Below are 18,341 nucleotides of genomic sequence, written 5' to 3' on the forward strand. Positions count from 1 at the left end.
AATTGTACAGTTACTTAATGGGCAACCAAGCCTCTTTTAAGTTCAGAGGTAAATGGGCTGCACTTTGATTGCTCCTTTGGAAATGCCTCAATAATTCAAAGAACAGAAATCACAACAATAAAATTGGCAAACTACATGTTTCATGGGTATAGTACAGCCCTGGTATGATTATATTTCTCCTTGTTGCACTTCAATGCTGACAGCTGAGGATCCATTGTTGCTGCAGAGTGTCCATTTTAATAGACTACTGGCTCATCCTTGAAAATATATACAAAGCATCTTTGTAGACAACAATTGAGCCCTAAAACCAGTGATAAATCCAATTACGGATTGCATTATGTACAAGTGGAAGCAGCGCCTTCCAGTTCCTACGTGGAAAGCATGAACACTTCCTTTCTGGAATGTACTAATCTGTGAATGACAGACACAATGCTACACATCAAATACCTTGAAATATCTTTTTCAAGAGTACCTTCAGAATTAAGCATTTTTATTATTTTATTTCTTAATTCTTTTTGCTGCAAGCCTGTTCTTGAAGGGTGTCCCTTCCTGGTGTAGGATGAGAAAGCAGAAGATTGGTTATGACACCCACACAAATTGAGAGAACATAATGTTACAAAAAGAAGAAGCTGAAGTAATATTAATTTCTGGTTGTTTTGGGGTCTTACCATGATAGAATAAGTGAATCCAGCTTCATAAATTCTTGGGTAACATCACATACAGTTATTGCAAAGATAGAAGAAATCGCATTTCTCTCATCCACTTTATTGACTGCTTGAATAACCGCGAAGTCCTTCAAAGCAAGGACAGAAGGATAATAATTGCTGTGGATAATTTGGAGACGTTTCGAAGTCCGAAGATGAAACGAATTGAACAACTTCGTGTACACCAAAAATTCCATTGCCATCTTTTTCAAAGTATTCGCTAATTCAAATATATACAATAATTTTTTTGCAAGATGTGAATTCCAGATTCAGTCATGTAATCTCCAATCGTGCAAGTGTAATAGAATGCGTTCTGGTGTGTCAGTTAACGGTGTGAAAATTGGACAATGCAAGATGAAGCAACAAAAGCAGTCCAGTAATGAGAGTAATTTGATGTAGTGGAAACTGCTTGCGAGGTGTCAGAATTGCCAAGGGATTCACCGATCATGAAGCGCTCACTTGCAAAAAAGAAAGAACCGTCTCATAATAACCTGGAGTGCTCATCAGAAGATACAACTGTAGCCAGAGAACGCTTGTATTCCTGGCTACTGCAAAGCAAACAATCAGGAGTGAGAAAGCCAAAAAAACCCACACGCTACTTTTTTTCAGCTCACAACCGAAAGAAAAAAAAAAAACGTTTAAGACAAACGAGATTCACGAAAACGCAACGGAAAACGATCGATACGAATGCTACTCTCTCTCTCTGATATTTGCCATTTGACACGGTTGCAGGGTTGTAGAGTATCAGACAAATAGAAAACTGAAGCTCACACAGCGACCCACATAGAACAAAGTCACAGTTTTGATGTCGAAGGAAGGGGTTTTTATGTTTTATGTGCTCAAAGTTGTCACACTCTTCGTTGTCAATCGATGTTGAGATCGATGTTCGGTTACGGTGGCTGATACAATGCGAAAATATGACTCGGGCTGCGCTTTGTCAGATTGTCGAGGGCCGGTCACCTTGTGTACTATCCTCACGTGAACCTCGAGCAAGCAGACTTTAGTGCCTTGAAACCAAATGCCACACATACTGTTTTTGTGTGGCCGAAGAGGAACTCATCACCATCACCACCACAACCACAATCGAAAAGGAATGAATTCTAGAACTGAGTCCCGGTGCCTAGAAAGACACAGATTGCGGGCACTCTCTGAGCCAATTTTATAACCTTCACATACATTCATACATCTCCCTTGCCTGCGTTTACATTTGCCTCTGAAATGTGACAACGAAGTAAAACAAGCATATCTCTGAATCCGAACTTGCTCTCAAACAACAACGAGAGGTCGCAGACCCACAAACTCCGGAATCTTGAGAATTTGCTCTCAAACCCATTTTTAGAACTTTTTTGTTGGTTGGTTCGTTTGATTTTCTGTTAATAAATCAGAGTTGATGTTTCTATTCTAGCATTCATCCAACAAAGTTAGGGCTTTTACATCAAAAAGTTGAAGCTTTGTACCAACCTGCATCTGGCAATTCTTTGTACCAACTTGCTTTTTTTTTTTTTTTTTTTTTTTTTTTTAATAGTTTAAAATTGTTGTTGATTCCTATACATCCAAATTTGAATAATTTTTTTGATGTGAACATCCAACTATAAAGAAGATTGTTTGATCTTAGCCATAATTAGGATAGCAAAAGAGACAAATTTATTTAAAGTAAAAATTTATCTAGTGAGGATATTAAATTTCTAAAAACAACTTAATACTTCCAAGAATTTGAAAGATATAGTAGTTGCTAAGTTTTTAATATGATGTTAGACAAAGTTAGTGCCAAGTGGAACACTATTTATTGAGGAGCAATCCTAGATGGTGTGAAGTGACTAAGAAAAGCTAGAAAAGAAGGATTGTTAGGACAAAGTGTTGTAGTAGGAAGATTGTTAAAATACATATGCATTACAAATTGGTGCAATAATATTTTTTAGTGGTGTTGCAATAAAAAGTTATTAACACACTATTTAAGAAATTTCTACAACTTCATGCAATCTTCTTGAAACTTTTATATTCTTTTATAATTATTAATAGTAACCCAAATTCTTCTAAAATATTCCATGTAAAATTCTCTATTTTTCTAAAATATCCTTTAATTCATAAAACATCTTCTAAAAAGTTTTATAGGACATAGTTGCTTGAGTATATATAGAGAGAAGATAAGAGATACCTCAATCTTAACAATACATGTTTCAAAACAATGAAAAAGTTGTCTAGTTCATAGACTTTAATTTGATTCTTTTATTATTTTAAATACATATTCGAATCTATAAAAACACCATGCTTTATTGGAAAAAATTAATCATATTCTTTTAAATTGATTTATTTTTATCAAGATTTATACTTATTAAGTATAAATAATATAATTGAAAAAACAATAGCTTTGTGGATAATATGATTTCAAAATATTACAAAATTCATAGAAAACATGAAAATATTACATAGAGATATGAACTATAAATTTTTTTTTATATATATATATATATATATATATATATATATATACACATAGTTGTCAACATTTTATAACACCTAGTAATGTTGTCAATAAACCTTAAAATCCATGACATGTACATTTGATGTATCAATACAACTAAGTTTAATGTTTTTAACATAATATTATTTATAAATCTTTTTGTAAATTTATTTTAAATCTTAAATATTCACTTTTAGCTTAGGTAAAGGAAAAAAAACGACCACAAAGTAAAATAAAACAATTTAAGAATAAAACAATTTAAGATTAAGTACTCATAAATGTTAAAGCAATTTTTTTTAGAATTTTATAGTCTCTTTGAGACACATATGAATAAATGTGATTTTTACTATAAAAGGTGTATTTATGCTTATTTCTTAAAGTATTCATGAAAGTATTAATTGAAACAGATATTTTATTTTTTATTTTTTTATTAAAATATTATTTCACAATGAATTAGTAATATTAATAATTAAGAAGATATAAAGATGACTTATTTTTATCATCTATAAGAATAAATTATTAGTCTTGGAAATATATTGACTATATTCTAAAAAATGAAGAAAATGAAAAAATAAAAATCAATCTAAAGCCAAATCCTGCATAGACATAAAAATGACACATGAAAAATTATGTGTTTAGGCTAAATAGTACAACCATATCTTGAAGATAGATCAAAGATGCCACAAAAGTCCTCATATATGTATTTGTTTATACAAAGATATGATAACATTTTGGGCTTATAAAAATTAAGTATACAATTTATCATAGGAAATTTATAGAAGTTTAAAAAGTATTACATTATGTCAATACAATTATTAAATTCTATAATAAATCTTCTTCAAGTATATTTGAGAAAAGTAAAAAATCACCTAAGCATGCTATTTAAAATGTTCCTTTGGACAACAGAAAAAACATCAATACTTATATTAGTGTGTTTTATTACAAGCTTTTGGCTGAGAAAATCTTCAAATAAAAAAGAATATATGCTCAACTTTAATGTTTATATGCATGTTTAAAAGAATCAATTATTTATTTATTTTTTTTAAAAAATAGTTTTAGTGAAAAACAGATGGATATTTAAGATATTTTAGTTTACTTTTATTTCCACAATTTTCTTATTTATAAAGAGTATAATTTGAAAAAGTTCTTAATTTTTGTTTATTTTTTAATTATTTTTTTTAAAAGAAAACGGTTTTAACACCCAATATCTAATCTTCTACAATTTTCTTTGATTTTCTTGTTTGTTTTTATTTTCGTTTGATTTAAAATTTAAAATCCTACAAAAAACTTATTAAAAGTGAGTGAAATAGAAGCTCTTGCAATTTTGGTTACCTCTAGCTCTGAAGTACATGGACAAATGACATGAATACAAATGTGATATATGAAGCGATATTTGATTCTTAGAAGGAGAAAGTGGGTGTTGAGCTGGGCTTCCTGCACTTGTAACTAGCTAAGCACAATGCATATCTTCAAAAGAAAATAAGAATAATTGATGCTTCAGCATGGAATCCAGCTAAGCCATGAACTGGGCCCATCAAAGATATAGATTGGTGTTTTCACATCTTTCGACCTCGTTTGAACAAGGCCTCTAATGCAGCATTATTGTCACAGCCAATGAATGGAACTACAAAAGACACTCATAGCATTGAAGCACTCAAAATGAATAATAGCTTTGGTAAATAAGACATTCAACCCCCATCTTTGTTCAATAAATGACCTTGGTGCTGCACCATAATTTTCTCATAGTTAGAATCAGCAACAGTTGCAAGGTTCGATGCGTAAAAAGCACACGATTGAATGACAAACAATAAAATGGTAGAGGAGAATTTCTTACATTTTCTTAGCTGAACGGCTCCTGTTTAAGGCACCACGGACTTTTTGGTAGCTGTATGCTGCGAGGTTGAGCTGTGTGCTCACACGAGATCACGCAACTAAAGCCTTTGCTTTCGACCTTCAGCTGTAACTATGACGATAAAACAGACCCGAAGGTGGTTGACCTTATAGCTGCTGAAAATGAACAAAAGAATTATCCAATTCGTCTGCCCTAGATTTGAACACTACTACACTGTCTATGCTCAAGCTCGATAACGTCAAAAACGAATTACTTGCTAATTACTAGTGGCAAGATGCTGAAAGAATGAAGCTATTACCAAAATTAATCCATGATAGTCCCATTAGCTGTGCAAGCATGTGCCAGATGCCGTTGATATTCCCCATAGTATTCACACACCGCTTGCACATCATCGTGGTGGTAAGCTAGATCTCCTGGCAGATCAAACAAATCATCACCACCTGCAACTTCTGGTTCCATCATGTCCGGTAAAGAGGATTTCGCAGTTACTTTAGCCTCATGGCAAGCCAAGAGGAACATGGCCGACGTGTCGGGTTGTTTAGCGTCCCGGAGCGTGGCCAGGGCCTCAACTAGTTCACCCGCTGCTACAAATAGCATCATAGCCCTGCACGGATTGCAATGATTGTTTGCATGACCCAATTTATCAAATGAAGTGTGTATGCAATCATTTGGTATATCTGGAAAAGAAAAAAACAAGAAAGAGAAAAAGAAAAAAGACACACAAAAAAATAAAACTGGTCTCTGGAATTCTATGACTTCAGTATGACGTAATCAAATATGAATTCTGTAAAGAAGTTATTTCTCATTTCGTTAAATGTACTAAATCTGCCGGTTTTGTTGAAAGGCGGATATGAGTTAATATCTATAATCATGTATCTTGAAGTTCAGCTAAACAGAATGTCTTTTTTTGAAAAGAGTCTAGGAATCTATCAAAGCGTCTTGTCAACAATTTTTACGGCACCTCAATCTAAAACCTTGTATCACACAAAGGTAATGAAGACTAAATAGGCATACCTCCAAAGATTGCGTTCGTTATTCAGTACATGATGAGCCCATCTCTCCAAGACCCTAGAATAATCATGGATTCGTTAGAGAAGGAACAGCAAATAGATTTAGTGTTGATGACGTGTCAAAAGTGAAGAAAAAGCCATGTAGAAAATACATATCAAAAGAACAGACCTTGCGTGATCTGAACCTTGCAGATGAGTTGCCGCCAATGTTGCGGCATCAACCCAGCGACCTGCATCTTGCAACTAAAAAGGCCAAAATAAATAATGAGACTAACTCCTGTTTATGTTGTCACACATGGCAATCTAAAATAATTTCTTAAGTCCACGGCATGCGTTTCGTTCACAAAGTACAAGTCTCGGGGCAAGATTACTAGACTAGGAATTATTTTTCAAGAAAAGTAAGAAAAATAATTGTCCCTAAAACAGTTTCTAGGGTTGCGTTACAAGAGCACTTTAAAACAGTAAACAGAACCAATCTGTGATTCTCATTTGCATGTGGAATTCCAGATTGTTTTCTCACCCATCTTCAATGTCATCTTCCCGTAGCTCTTTGGCGATATTGCTAGACTATCAACTATTCACCAAACACAATCTTATAATTTCTAAATATGGCACACATATCTTGTATCGTATTACATTGGATAAGGTGGAATGTAACCTTTACTGGATTATCATAGCCTTCCAAAAACACATGAGGTCTGACATAATATGCAGCATGTGTACAGACTCTATGGTGGGCCCACCATCCAAATTTTCATATTCTAGTTAAATTTTCTTATGGGACCTAATACGTTTCATGTCATACATGTCAGCCTATGAGAATCTCTAGGACTGGCTTCTTTAATTTCCAACAAAAAGCTCAGAAAAGAGTTTCACGTACCTGGGAGCAAGCTTCCTGGTACCGACCAACCGCACAAAGAAGATGTGTTCCTGATAATGAATCATCCGTTCCCACCATGTTTGCAGCAACCACCTGAAAAAAAATGTATCACCTTCGCACTTTCACGAAAAAGATTTAAGCTCTGCAACTGTAAGCACATTAATTGACGTATCAAAGCACCTGTATCTGTTCTTAACTTGCAACAATATCAAGGACATTGACTATCTCACCTTCACGGCTAATTCATGCAGTCCTTTTGACACAGCAGAGGCTAGAGACACAGCTCTTAGCGCATCCATGTAGAACAGAGGATTGTCTGGAGGCGTCGCCAGCAGCAATGTCACAGCAGACTCAAAATCTCCTATGGCAATTAACCTAGAGAAAAAAATTGCGTTGTATATGTCATGAAGTGCAAGCATCCAGACAAAACGATGTTATTCACCAACCAACACAGCACTTAGAAAATGACACTGTTGAAAGCAAGCTGAGCAGATCTTGCTTGTTCATAAAGTGCAGTGCTGACTCCAATTCAATGTCATGATTAACAATTTCCCTTCAAGGATAATTCTATTCTTAGAAATCAATCTTGGTATACGCTAAAAGAAACTTCAAATGATCATGCGTGAAGTGCTCGAGTTGTCTTTACACGCGAGACTTTTTTCTGGGATTCGCAGTAATGAAAATTCAGCTTCTGCATGTCAGTACTGAAAGAATATTCAAAACAGAGAGAAAAAGATTGTAAGGTTTACTCATGCACTCGTCTTTGATTGGCTTCCGTTCCTGTGAACTTTTCATGCCAGCCAATTCGCTCCCGCGCAACTGACCGAATTACTGATTGCTCAGAAGGCAAGATATCCATGCATCCATGTGTCTGTTTCCACGTTCCATTGCACATGCCCGAGTCAGACGAAAAAAATGCATAGCTAGAATTTCGTAGCAAGCAGCAATGCTTTTATTGAGCATTTTAGGGAGGTCAAATATTTGAGAGAATACATTATGGTGAGGGGATTGTAAACGTTTTGACCCCACTTTGATATCTTTTAGTAGGAATTGCGAAAGGGTACAAAATTCAAGATATTCAGCTGTAATATTCATCAATATCGAAGAGTAGAATCTGATGTAGTTTACCAGCTTAAAAGGAGCACCAGGCAGAACACCCTCCGGAGAATATGGTGTAGCAACTTTAGGATTTCTGAATGACATTTCACGATCTAAAGACTTGTTGACTGGAACCTCGGACGTGCAAATATCCTTGCCTTCAGATTCCTGGGGCTTTTGCTCTGTTGCAGAGGAATGTTCTTTCTTCGTGGTTCTCCAGAATCCAGTTGGTCCAGCAGAACCATAACTAAGGAGAGCGAGCGCTCGAGGAAGTTGAAGCCAGAACACAGCCTCCGAGTACTCTCCAAACTGTGCAGCTGCGAAAGCACACCTCGTAGCCACGCCTTGCCTACACACAGCTGCATACTGTTCTTTCCTCTCCTCGTCCAACAAATGACCTACCAAAGGGCACAAAAGAGTCGACAAAAGGTCTTGCATATGGGATAGAAAAACACTTCTAATTTCCTAGTTAAAGTTTTCAGTAACAGACTCATGTGAAAAACAAAATTCAGTTGCTTCACCTGCTCTTCGATACGGTTCCAAAGCTTTCAACAAAACCTCAGCAAAAACAGTCTCTCTTAAAATAGGATTTTGATTTGATAGAAGGTAGTGCCGCAAATCCCCGCCACGACTCCCTAAAGCCTGACTTGGAGTTCTTTGAAAACTTGCTTCTCCTGTGGATGCTGTCTCTACTGTGAACCAGGAAGGGTGCACTCCTTGCTGTAGTAAAACGCGCAAAGACTGCACCATATCCATCATAGAAATCAGGAAAGCAAGTGACCGTATCCCTTTGACTACCGACAAGCAGCAATAGAAATATCGACGACACACTAACATGAAGCGTCAATGTGACACTACAATGTAGGTACATCTAAAGACAATGCTCATCCTGATGGAGATGAACAGCTAATCATGGACAGAGCAAGAAGGTAATAGATACGTTTCATACATTACAATATTCTTGCATTTGAGTTCACGACCACTCTTACCAAAGCATGAGGAGGTGGAAGCAAGGCTGGGCAGCACAAGGGCATGGGTCGGTAACGCTGCCATTGCGTTGGCTTTGCCAGCTGACCAGACTTGCCGCCTACAAAACTACACCATCCGAATATTTGTCACATCAGATAACTGAAGGGTGGAATTCATCGATGAAATGAATCCGCGATTCACCTAGATTTCCACTTTAAAAATCTATGTAGGCATATGTGGTGTATATATTGTATGTTAATTCGAAAGTAAATAAAGGATACATCACCTGCGAACAAGTCGGGCTTCCACCGAAGAGAGAGCAATTCACCTCACTTTTAGGGAGGCTAAACCAAGACGACAGATACAAAATGCCACAGGATCACCATATGTTCTAGTTTTAAGAAATGTCAGGGTTCTTTCATGCATATCTTACTTTTGAACCTCCAGAAGTCGGAAACTACCATCTGCTCCTGCTATGCACAAGAGCAAAGGCTCATTCTTGTCTACACGTAGCGGGTACCATTCTAATTCCAGCACCAATATACTTCCAAGGTGCGGTTGAACTAGAGTGTGAGCTAATGGATCATGGGTATCCTGCGCAATCATGATCACGCGTCAATTGAACTTGTCACTAAAGAATCAGCTTCAAGACCCAAATCATATGACCCCATGAATTCATCACAGATATAATGATACAAGAAACCTTCTGCATCAGGAACACCAAAACAGTGATTTAAAATTTCCAAATCAGCAACATTCTAAAGTGACAAGCACCGTAGCTGTACATGGCCGGGTACTCTCAAACCCATGCCACATGTAAACAATGACCTTTTAACAGAGCAACAAATCAAAGAGTGATTTCTCCAAACAAACATCCTTGATAGAATTAGTACTTCTCCAGGAAACAACTATGTAATACTTACAAGATCATACACAGCAAAACTATGGTCGTTGAAGAGGACAGCTATACGACCTCTGGTAGGATCTCCAATCCTCACAGGTGCAAATTTGATGCGGCGAACGCCCCCACGATGAGTGCTAAAAGAAGATGATAACCCTGTCACTACATCCCACCATCTAATATTTCCTGTTCGGTCTCCCATAACCTGCATCCAGACCAGACGCGTTTTTACTCAACAAATATCCTGAATCATCAATATTAGTTGACTGATGGCAGTACATCCACCAAGCAATCGGAAGTGATAAATATTGCACTGCCAACAGTTCAACTCTTGAATAGCCGAGGTTGTGAAACTCATCTTACAAGGAAAGACACTAATTATTTTTAGGGCCTGCAAAGAGTTCCCTCCGACTTCGGACAGGTAATGTATTCTACGCGGGTGCACAAATTGAATCTTCAATTAGCATAATGATAAACCAGGAATATGAATGGCAATACCACATGAGGTGTGCGATACGCCATTGCGGTTATTAGCACATCCGCTGAGACAAAAGAAGAGGAAGGCCATTTGGGCCTGCAAACCGAATCGAGAACATTTAAGTACTGTAGCACCAAAAAATGCAATGTTCCGTACTTATTATATACAAACATAACGATCCAGAGTACCTAAATACGACAACGAGAAATTACGGACATCGTGCTTAGAGAAATTTCTTGATTAAGGGTGGAATGTTGAGTATCCAGCGTGCACATACACAAGCTGTGCCGATGTTCTGAAGTTTGAGTGCTCAACTTTCAGTTTTCATACGAAATAAGGCAAGGCTCTCAGGATTAATTACAAAATTACGCCCATCTCGTACGATTTTAACACTCATTCCTTTCGGCGGATACAAAAATTACCTGAAGTTCTGAACTCGTCTGTTCCGTAACTCAAAAACCCCAATTGAACCGTTTACCAAAGCAAACGCAAAACTTTCAGCATTTTCAGAGTCTTGTGAATCTGCTCCAGAAAAAAACGACACTGTTATCAAATAAAATGGCTCAAACACAAATCAAACCCATTGCGCACAAATGCTGAAACACTAATTCTTCAAGTCATAGATGAGTCTTAGTATTAAGAATGAGAAACCATTAAGTAACACTATTGACAGATTCAATAATAGAGATAAAAATAAAACAATGAACCACCTGCACTAGCGCTTGAGGGAGAAGGAGAAGAAGCAGCTGCTGAGGCAATGGTGGATTGCTCTTTCATCATGGCTGATTTTCTCGCCGAAGAGACGGCTGCTGCAGCGGCTGCCTTTGGGGCCGGAGGAAGCGCCCACTCCATCACCGTGAAAGGTAAAGCAAGTGTTCTTACCTTCAAACCCAAAGATATACTTCAGAAATGATCTTCTATACAATAATTGATGCTTATGTGAATGAGAAAAGATTGGCAAGACCTACCATCTGTGGAGTTCTTGTCATAGCCCACACCTCTGCAGGAGCCTCTTTGAACAAAATCAAAAGGTACCTGTCATATACATCACCCTGATAAGCTGTCTGCGTAAGAGCAACATGCTGGCAATAGCTGCGAAACTTGTCGGACAGTTCTGACGGAATTAACAGATCTAACTACAAGGCGTCGATCACAAAGTTCCGTCTTGTATAACAAAGAGACCTCAGTAGAACACCTAATTATCCAACGACAGGAAATAAACCCTCTATATTTAATTGCACATTACACTTAAAGTCGTAACAAGTGAGCCTTAAATTAGAGCTCTTCAGAATCGTCTAACGAGTCTGACAAGAGTTTACTATTAGAACTCTTGCTACACAGCTTGTTCTGAATCCAAATTGTAAATTCTAAATGCATGATGGAACTTAGTTACGAACGAATACTGGATCAGACCTGCCAGATGGCGAGGTGCGAAGAGCACGCATCGGAGAGCGCTCTGGCTTTTGTATCACTCGAAGAACTTTGCTGTGGCCACTACGCACACATGTTACAACCAGTCGGTTAACGAATCCGCCCCCTTTACCCTTCACCTGGTGCACAATATGCCCCATCCATTCTCTGTAGAATTAACATGTCTTTCATAATGGATCAAACGACGAGGAACTTGTTAAATGGTGCAACTTCGTGTCCCGCAAAAAAGCAGAATAATGTGTAGTGAAAGCTACCGAAGAAAAAATTCCGTCGAGTTTCAAAAAAAGGAGTGAAGCCATATATTACTACAGTAGGTGTTGTTAGCTAATTATGTAGGAATAACTCAAAATACATCATGAATTTGAGAGTATGTAGGACCTCAGTGTAGGAAAACGAAACAAGGCGTGTATTTCCAAGCCAGCGAACACCTCGAACAGGCTGATTGTTGTGAACAGAAAATGAGGCAGTAATTGTGTTTGCAGCTGAATCCACAAGCTCCAGATTGCCTCCCTGGCAGGCTAATGCCGTTAGGGGAATTGATACTGCCCCAAAATTGCTTCCTTCTCCCCCTGCATAACATTCGGTTGTCTTGAAACAGACGAATTCGAGGCTCCTCACCAGATAACAACAAAAGCATCATATTTAAAAACAAACTTAGGCCCATTGACATACCCAACATTACCAGTGATCAGCGAACAGTGACCAGTTGAACATACTCGAACTTAACTCAAACGGGTATGCTTCAGCACAAAAGTATCACTTACCATGACCCATAGAAAGCATTGAGGGCATTGGGACAGCTAAAGTGGACACAGCTGATGAAAGAAGCTGTAGCTGTCCCGTCAGATCAAGCTGTAGGCAAAAAAGATACCCATCACCCTTTAGGACACTGAAACCCGTAGGGAAAAACAAAGATAAAAAAGGACGAGAAGAAAACTTTAAGGGTAGTGCTTTCTATACATTCTATCAGAAATAAAATCCCAAATTTTGAACACATGATCACTCTAATTGGCAGAAGTTGAATACACCTTGAAAAGCATTTCAGAATTGAAGCCATCTGATATGGAATGCAAAGGTTCCCCAATAGTGTTGAGCTCTCCGGAACCCCTGGGCGTCAACTTTGTTCCGTTCAAAGATACAGGCTCACTTCCAGTGCCATCGTCATCGATAACCCAGCGCCATAATCGTCCATCATCAGAAACAGATAAAAGCGTGGCTTCGAGGGGAGACGAAACCTTAACTTTGGAGAGTTGATCATTTTGAGAAAATGTGCTTGGGATAGGGATGGCTCCCGAAGGAGAATTAACCTGCAGACTACCAGACTGGTCATCGTTGGAGGATGTCTGCATTTGAAGCTGCAAAGGGCAGTGAATTACAGCAAGGACAGCTGGTGCAGGAACAGGGGATCCGATGGATGGCATCAACGTACTCATAAGGCACATCGTAAAGACCTGCATACCCCTAAGTAAGCATCCCCCGAAGTCCAGTCATTAAAGTAACCTAAACCACTTGCAGCCAAAATGAAAACTACTAGAAGATTGTGCAGGATACATACACAGATATTTACAGCAAAGGCATCTTACATGAAAAACTGAAACCGACAAACTAATGTACTGAATAGAATCTATAACTAATTTGAAGCAACTCGTACTGAGGTGCTGAAAGGACATACTCTTTTCTTCTCCAGGCACTGACTTTGCCATCCTGGTGAGCACAATACAGAACGTCACCATCTATGCACGTCAAAAGATCGAGAAGTTTCGAGCAACCGGGTGGCAGGGACGTTGTAGCTAAGGGCATTCCAAAGGCTAGGTCAAAAATCACTATTTCACGCGGCATCATTACGTAAACCAAGCCTCTTCTAGTCCTGGAGTACATACATCGGACAATGATCCCAGGTGAGGATGCAAGAGCAGGTGCTCCAGATGATGATGATCCAGAAGTGACACTTCCATCTTTACTTTTCTCAACCATTGACCCTTTCTCATCTTGCCCAGAGATTATGTACTGCTTGGTGAGTATTTCAGATTCTGGAACTCCTCCTACAAGAATCGTCATTAGTAGGCCCCGGAGCCCGACCAGACAAAACTGTCGAGAATCAAAGGGATCGGCTCTCACACATCCGAGAAGCTCACCACCTGAGTCGAACTTCCATATACAACGACCCGTTCTAGGATCCCAAATATTTAAACATGTAGGACCATGAATAACCGCCAGTAACCATGGCTGCCCATACACCCAACATAGGTCTTGAATACCTTGTCTTCCCTTCTCAGTATCAACGTCTAGCCATGTGCTGATATCCCCTGATGCAACATCCCAAATGGCAACACGACCGTGTCGATCACCCACTGCTAATTGCAGATGAGCTGTAGAGACATCCTGTCCCGCGAGGTCACGAGGAATTCCTTCTGGAATCCACTGCACAGCCGTCACAAAAGGAGCTGGTTGCAAAGAGATACTCTTGGGGGAAGGCATGGGCAGTACCGTGACGAGTTGCATGGATCGAGGCTCCACCACAACCACGCTGCTGCCTGCACCGTAAGCAACCAGCCCATGTGGGCTACAGTGAGCGGCTCCCCCATTATCCTTGCTAGGAGGCGGCGATAACATCCAACCCACACCCGCCTCCACACCGGACATCTTCGGTAGCTCGTCTTCTAATTTGGAAAACACAGGGAGCTCATTGAAGGGAGTAATCGAACGAGAAGAACAAGGCGGTCGACTCCAAGAGCTTATTGCACCAGGTCATCACAATACGTTTTCCTTCATGATGCCAACCTGCATTGAACAGTCCACTTTATATCCTTGCCATCACATGTGAGCTCTAAGAATTCAACCAAGGTTCATGTGAAGAGGTCGTGGCAACTGCAAAAATTTAAAATGACAGCAAACGCATTGTGCGAGACACGTAGAAGAATGTACTATTCACATAAACGTAACGCAGTAGCAATATAAAAATGCGCTCCTCAGTCTCATACCTTCCTAAATAAAAAAATCTTATCCTAAATTCCTCTCATGACGTCTGCAAATGTGTGCAGATCCACTTCCATTCTGGTTCTCGTTATTAACACTAACCACGACACTCGTTATCAATGGCAGAATGTATTAGCATCGATATATACATTTAACGTAGATTCTCGAGAGGAACTTTATTTTAGCTTTCACGGGACCTAGACAAAATTCCACGTACTGTTCCGAGAAGGCCATGAGGCGTGTACGATGAAGAGCGTAGCAGCAAAGTTCAGATGCTCCATATTCCTGCTCTGTTGAAGTAAATTTCGTGAAATCACGTCTCTAATGTGTACACTCTGCAACTATACCATTTCCAATCTTCTTTCCGGGCTCCTCACCAAAACTTTGGCAATCGTGACGGTTCCGACTTTTCTTACCATGGGATCGTCTCGCCATTTCTAGTCAGAACCTAAAGTCATATTCCTCGGAATGCAAGTTGCCTTCGTAACTAAATTCTCCCTACTCGCATTTCACATTTCCCCATCTGTGCCTCCCACGAGATCTCCATGCACTTAATACTGAAGTGATACAAAGTAAAACCAGATCCAAACTCTTTTGCAAATTCAATTTCAGGGCAACTCACCTTCTCCTTCCTCCGCGGAGTAACCTCAAAATCTGAGATTGGAGAAATCCAGATCTCGCGGTGAACTTCTCACTTGACGAATGCAGATACCTTACTTCAAGATTCACAACACGACGACCAGGCATTAGACTACCCGAAGCCCTGAAATGGACAAAAAAATGTATATATATATATATATATATATAAATACAAAAACCACCATCACCACCACCACCACTGCAAAACCCTCAATCTACACCTTCAACCTCACTCAACATCCTCACCAACCTCCCCAACCAAGGGCTTGAAACTCAAAATCCCGCTCCGACACATAAACCGAACTCTGCAAGCTCTCGGATCGCCCCCTCCGACAATTCCACAACCTCATAATCTCAGCATTCACCTCAAACTCTCTGAAAAATCTGCGGGAATTTCCGACACAGGCACTGCAGAGAATTCAAACTCCTCAAACCACGCTGCCCTCCAATGATAGCGACTGACGAAAAGCAGATCCTAATAGAAAGTTCACAAAGAACATCAACAGCAGTGAGCAAACACCATCGTCATGGACGTCAGCATTTGACTCTGACTTTCCCTGACGACGAAGCTGGCGTAAAACCTCATGCGGCCATTGGAAACCAGGGCGTACAACTCGGCTACGCATCGACTAGTTAACCATCAACTAGCCATCAAGCATTCACCAAAAAACCAACTTAAGGATGAAACCGGAGTAGGTAGACGATGCTGGGAATCATGCACCCGAGCTCCACAATCAATCGCACATCCCCGAGGGAGTCGCAGTCAAATGCATGAGAGATCCACATTACGGAACCTTCTACCTGGACTCTCGTAAAGCTTGCATCCGCCATCAAAGCTTCGAATTACACTACCATGACCCAGTTTTCCCAACCAAGCCATTGCAAGTCAGAGAAAGGGGTCATACCGCAGATCTTATGGGTTGTAGCTGATTCTCGAGCTGGTTCCCTAGCAAGTCGCTCTGAAGGAAGGCAATAGTGCAAAATCCACCGCACCCCACAAGTTTCTTTTTACAGCGCTTGCGACCTAATCAACGCGAGCAAGCGATGGGATTCAAGTACTGAAACCAAAACAAGACGAGAAACAGCGACACTTAAAGATTTCAACAGGGATATGTTTCTGCGATCAGCGCCACACGAGTCCCTGCTCTTCCTCCTCCTCCTCGGCTCAAATGCAACGGTGAGTTAAGCAATCCCATCGTCGTCGTGATCGCGCGAGGCTTGGCAACATGCGTGCGGGGGATTTGCGTGATTCTGTGTCAGATTCTGCACAAGCTTCGTTGCAGAGCCTCAGAAAGCTCGTCCCCTCGGCGTGTGCCGCACATCTTTCTTGTTTTGTTTTGTTTTGTTTCGTGTTTTTTTGTTTTAGGTGTAGAATGGCATCGCACTTTACTTCAACGTAGTAGAAATTGTAAAGAGAAAACAACGCCCCACTTCACTCCCATGTTGAAAGAGAGTGAGAGACTCTTAGCTACATCATTTGCTTCTATATCCTCTTTGTAATGTGACAATTTGTTGTGCAAAGAAGTTGTGCAAATTCCCTCTTCATAAATGAAAGAAATTGGTGTTTTGAGATGATGGTTTTGTGCATGGTGTGTAATTGTTGGATGCTTACATTGTATTTTTTACAATGTATTATAATGGATTCATTAGTCTATTTTTTACTATTTTAAAAAATAAAATAAACTTTAACAATTGTTGTGAACAAGCTATTATTATATCTTAATCTATTTTTTGAAAATACTTACATTAAGATAAATAAATAAAAACACATTAGTATTTTTGCTTGACTTTGATATTTAGTGTAATTTGATTATTTAAATTAAAAAAAAAATTAAAAAAATTAAGATCTTTAAAAAACTACACTTTATTTTAAGACATAATTACATAATTACATTTAAATGTATTATTTTTCTATTATTTTTTTTTATCTATAAGGATTTTATGGCTTCTTCTTGTAATTTTTTGCAATAGTATAAACATACATGTTTAATAAAGTCATTTATCAATAATAAAAACTTATAAGATTTCTATATAAATATAGTCAATTGAGTTACTTAGGAGATTTTTAGATCTAAAAAGTCTACCTAAGGTATAGTTTAAAAGCTTTATATAGGTCTTCTATTTGGTGATTAAAAGTTGTTATTTTTAATATTCTATTTTTAAATGGAACATTAATTAAGAAGCTACTTTTATATGGATCAAATTACTCATTTATTATTCTAAGTAGTATCTCACATAATGGTTGTGACCTTCATGACCAATATAAAAAAAGTTATTTCAATAGATTTTTATAACAATATCTATTACAACTTTTAAATTTTGCATAAAATCACCTTTTAAATTGGACTTAATACAGATCCTAAGAGATAATACTACTTTTGCCATATAGATGAAATAAGGTACAATCTACTTTATTTCATTTTTTCTACAGTCTTTCAATTAATTTCTTTAAATATTAAACCAATTAAAAGAGACTACTTGATTTCATTCAATGTGTTATGGATATACACATGTAAACCAATAATTACATATTTAATTAGATAAAAGTAGATAAAAGTAGGTTAATTCCATAATATCTTCTATACACACTTTGTAGAAGCTTCATAGACGTTGCTATGACTTTATAGGTGTCTATAATTGACTTTTTAGATTAAAAACATGGTCAATAAGTTGGCCATGTGCCATACATATTGGTAACTTGAAGAACAAGCTAATTATGTAGTCCACACATAAAGAACTTGCTTTGTAAACTAAGATATGTGTCTTGCAAAGTCAACATATATTAGAAGTCCTATAGAACATCGCCACATAGCTTCTAGTTAGATAGTATATATAAGGGCAAGAGTGAAGCCCTCTTCACTCTTGTCACTTATTTTCTTGCTTCTAGTCTAGATTCAAGAGTCTCTAGTTTCCTTGTCTTTTGGTAATAGCCATTCTAATTT

At 38.3% G+C, this 18,341-nt stretch overlaps 1 protein-coding gene across 7 annotated transcripts; it reads right to left on the bottom strand.

Moving 5' to 3' along the window:
- Positions 1 to 4,810: 4,810 nt before the first annotated feature.
- LOC112284859 (uncharacterized) lies at positions 4,811 to 16,652 on the bottom strand. 7 transcript variants are annotated; one of them, XR_016504049.1, is made up of 24 exons: positions 16,305 to 16,623; positions 15,383 to 15,476; positions 13,457 to 14,565; positions 12,813 to 13,245; positions 12,549 to 12,636; positions 12,163 to 12,353; positions 11,767 to 11,903; positions 11,322 to 11,388; positions 11,064 to 11,235; positions 10,776 to 10,875; positions 10,374 to 10,449; positions 9,898 to 10,080; positions 9,408 to 9,568; positions 8,995 to 9,100; positions 8,527 to 8,746; positions 8,036 to 8,403; positions 7,657 to 7,778; positions 7,138 to 7,282; positions 6,908 to 7,000; positions 6,197 to 6,270; positions 6,032 to 6,085; positions 5,316 to 5,621; positions 5,000 to 5,169; positions 4,811 to 4,889 (listed from the first exon to the last, which is right to left on the bottom strand). XR_016504049.1 is itself a non-coding variant. In XM_024525180.3 (23 exons), the coding sequence occupies exons 3-22, from the start codon at positions 14,425 to 14,427 to the stop codon at positions 5,321 to 5,323; spliced, it is 4,062 nt and encodes a 1,353-aa protein (XP_024380948.1). In that variant the 5' UTR covers positions 14,428 to 14,565; positions 15,383 to 15,476; positions 16,305 to 16,623; the 3' UTR covers positions 4,959 to 5,172; positions 5,316 to 5,320. The 7 variants fall into 7 exon arrangements, 4 of the variants coding, with proteins under 4 accessions (XP_024380948.1, XP_090107776.1, XP_024380947.1 ...); XR_016504048.1 differs by having other exon boundaries at positions 5,000 to 5,172; XR_016504047.1 differs by having other exon boundaries at positions 5,000 to 5,621.
- Between the last annotated feature and the right edge of the window lie 1,689 nt (positions 16,653 to 18,341).

This window comes from Physcomitrium patens, chromosome 7, assembly GCF_059467195.1.
Source record: "Physcomitrium patens ecotype Gransden chromosome 7, ASM5946719v1, whole genome shotgun sequence".
NCBI lineage: Eukaryota > Viridiplantae > Streptophyta > Bryopsida > Funariales > Funariaceae > Physcomitrium > Physcomitrium patens.